Source organism: Oreochromis niloticus, unplaced genomic scaffold (genome assembly GCF_001858045.2).
Source record: "Oreochromis niloticus isolate F11D_XX unplaced genomic scaffold, O_niloticus_UMD_NMBU tig00006606_pilon_6612427-7070595, whole genome shotgun sequence".
NCBI lineage: Eukaryota > Metazoa > Chordata > Actinopteri > Cichliformes > Cichlidae > Oreochromis > Oreochromis niloticus.
Genome location: NW_020328083.1, coordinates 56,043 through 58,235, shown reverse-complemented (window position 1 = coordinate 58,235; position 2,193 = coordinate 56,043). Strand labels below are relative to the sequence as shown.

Here is a 2,193-nt window from a genome sequence, read left to right as displayed (position 1 = left end):
ATAACAAACCAGAGACCATACGAACGGGGTGAGAGGCAGAGAGACGCAGATGAGGAACAGGACACCGTGGAACACAGACGAACCGGCAACAGGCAGGAGAACACACAGGGCTTAAATACACACAGCAGTAATCAGGGGATGAGAGACAGGAGGACAACACACCTGGGAGAAATCAGAGCTGACGGGACAGGGGAAACGTAAACTGAACACACTCACATCAGACAGAGACCTTCAGAATAAAACAGGAAACTCACAGACACAGAACCAGACAAGACACTGAACTAAACCGACAGATTCACAAGCAGAAAGTGTGACACCATGGACAGACGGAGGGGACACAGAGAAGGCACAGAACAAAACCTTAACAAATGGCAAATCATAACGGAATACATAATCAGAATAAGCAAAAGCATAAAGAGACATAAAACACTGAGTCGGCAGACTCAGGACCATGACACAATGTTTGACTATTGCGCCTCGCCAAAAACAGTACATCGATGAGATGATGGTGCCGTACAAAGGAAAACTTGGTGGCATAAGGCAGTACATCAAAGGGTAGCCACATCCGTGGGGATTCAAAGTGTGGGGGGCCTGCTGTGTCACTGGCTTCCTGCACGATTTTGATATATATCAAGGAAAAGGAGGTGCCAATGAGCAAAAAGGGAAGAGTCAGTTGGGAGTTGGTGGAGACATTGTGGTGAAGCTATGCGACTCGCTTGCAGAGAAAGTACGTTTCCTGATTTTTGCTGACAATTTCTTCACTTCAATGCCCCTCATTGAGAAATTATTGGCAAAGGGAATCTACTACACAGGAACTGTTCGAAAAAAACGCATGTCAAAGTGCACCCTGATGACAGACAAAGACCTGTCCAAGAAAGGCCGTGGATCATATGATCATCGAATCGAGTCCAACACCAATACTGTGTTTTTGAAATGGCAAGACACAAAAGCAGTCACTTTGATGTCAACATATGCTGGACCAGAGCCTTTGGGAAAAGCCCGCCACTGGGACAAGTCCAAAAAAGAGTACATCAACATTGATCAGCCAAACATCATCAAGGAGTACAACGCTTCCATGGGAGGAGTTGACATGCTGGATGCACATCTTGCACGCTGTAAGTTTCCCATCAGGACCCGTCGCTGGTATATGATACTTTTCTGGCATTTTTTGTCTGTTGCGGTGATCAACCCATGGCTTCTTTAACAGCGTGACTGTGAGGCCCAGGGAATCCCAACATCGAAAGTACTCAAACTTCGCAAGTTTCAGGGTTTGGTTGCTGAAGGCTTGGTTCAAGTTGGAACAGCAAGAAGTCGGGGTAGGCCAACAACTTCTGGCCTCTCCTCCCCGCCACCACAAAAATTTGTTTGAGTTTACAAGAGTGCAGATGTTCATTTCGACCAAATCGCCCATTGGCCTGTCAAGAAGAAAAATCGCCGTCGATGTGCTGTGTGCAAGGACCTCAAAACTGAAATGCACTGTGAAAAATGTGCTGTTCCACTCTGCATCAACAAAAAAAGAAATGGCTTCAAAGACTATCACAATGTCTAGCGTGAATTCATGGATAAGAAAATGCCCGTGGTCTGGGGGGGGTTTTTTCACCACAAAAATTAGTTTGAGTTTACAAGAGTGCAGATGTTCGTTTCGACCAAATCGCCCATTGGCCTGTCAAGAAGGAACATTGCCATCATTGAACTGTGTGCAAGGAGCTCAAAACTGATATGCAGGGACTGTGAAAACTGTGCCTCGTGTTCTTTTGTTTCAAACTGAATCCAGTTCTGACATGCAACAAATAAAGAAAAAAAAAAAACCTTGTTAAATGTAGCTGTGTGGTTGATTTATTTACCTAACTTTAAAATAGTTTACATTGACAATGTTTGTTATTGTGATTTTTTAAAATGATAAAGCCCAATGGGTCAAATTTCACCCAAATCCTAAATCAGAGAATAAAGAGTTAATATTGAAAAAGTGGATATTTTGGTGTTCAGTGAACTTATATAAGTCATTTAATGCGTAGTTCATAATTTTCTAAAGAAGACAATGGTTCTTGGGTTCTCCAGGGTTAAAAGTGGACAGCTCACACGGACATATAACACACTCTGACTTTGTGTGTTTATGTGTTGATCGCAGTCTCACAGATCTGTGCAGTCACTTTTGTTTTTTGTTTTTTTTGTTTTTCAGAATATTTATATTTT

General features: G+C 42.9%; 1 protein-coding gene across 1 annotated transcript; it reads left to right on the top strand.

Annotated features, from left to right (window-relative positions):
* Window positions 1–486: 486 nt before the first annotated feature.
* LOC109199663 (piggyBac transposable element-derived protein 3-like) lies at window positions 487–1,832 on the top strand. Its single transcript, XM_019354991.2, has 2 exons — window positions 487–1,115; window positions 1,208–1,832. Exons 1-2 carry the CDS (start codon window positions 767–769, stop codon window positions 1,210–1,212), a joined length of 354 nt encoding a protein of 117 aa, XP_019210536.1. The 5' UTR covers window positions 487–766; the 3' UTR covers window positions 1,213–1,832.
* Window positions 1,833–2,193: the final 361 nt, after the last annotated feature.